We start from the raw sequence: 602 nt of genomic DNA on the forward strand, positions 1-602 counted from the left end.
CCCCCCTGCGGCGGCAGGCGCACCACACACCTGGCACATGAACCCAGGAATGATTCTGTGGAAGCAGGACCCCTTGTAGCCGAATCCCTTCTCACCAGTGCTCAGGGCACGGAAGTTTTCTGCAAAAGAAAACCACCGTGAACAACTCAATTTTGCCCAGGGTTAGGGAGAGCACTGGGGTCTGGTGCAGCCACAGCGCGGCCAGCACTGCTTTACCAACCTGCTGTCTTGGGGACCTTGTCTGCAAACAGCTGCAAAGAGAAAAGAAGCTGTTAAGTCAGGCTGAAGTGAAGACTGGCCACTGCCCTCTGCCAGGGGCACCTCCAGCCTGCGGGGATTCCCACCCCTTGCTGCTCAGAGCCCCTCCAGGAGGTGGATCCCGGCCGTACCTACAGCTGGAGAGCGCTCCCCACCTCGTGCTTTCACCTGGAAGCATCTGGAAACTCTAAACTAAGAGGCACGGCACCCAAACGGGTTTAAATATGCCACACGCCTCGTCACCGGGGCAGATACACCTCCGTTCCAGTGGTTGAGATTAAACTGCAAACCGATTTCACTCAAGCCTTCCCAGGCAGAGCGCACGCTGCCTCCCAGTTACTCCA

At 57.6% G+C, this 602-nt stretch overlaps 1 protein-coding gene across 1 annotated transcript in view; it reads right to left on the reverse strand.

The window, feature by feature from the left end:
* Positions 1 to 256, reverse strand: part of LOC104159560 (peptidyl-prolyl cis-trans isomerase A) — a 1,079-nt gene extending 823 nt beyond the window's left edge. The window contains exons 1-2 of the mRNA XM_009697499.1: positions 221 to 256; positions 31 to 119 (exon numbers count right to left, since the gene is read on the reverse strand). Of these exons, the coding sequence (XP_009695801.1) occupies positions 31 to 39 (9 nt within the window). The 5' untranslated portion in view covers positions 40 to 119; positions 221 to 256. The remainder of the gene's footprint in view (positions 1 to 30; positions 120 to 220) is intronic.
* Positions 257 to 602: the final 346 nt, after the last annotated feature.

Source organism: Cariama cristata, unplaced genomic scaffold, assembly GCF_000690535.1.
Source record: "Cariama cristata isolate BGI_N322 unplaced genomic scaffold, ASM69053v1 scaffold24613, whole genome shotgun sequence".
Classification (NCBI taxonomy): Eukaryota; Metazoa; Chordata; class Aves; order Cariamiformes; family Cariamidae; genus Cariama; species Cariama cristata.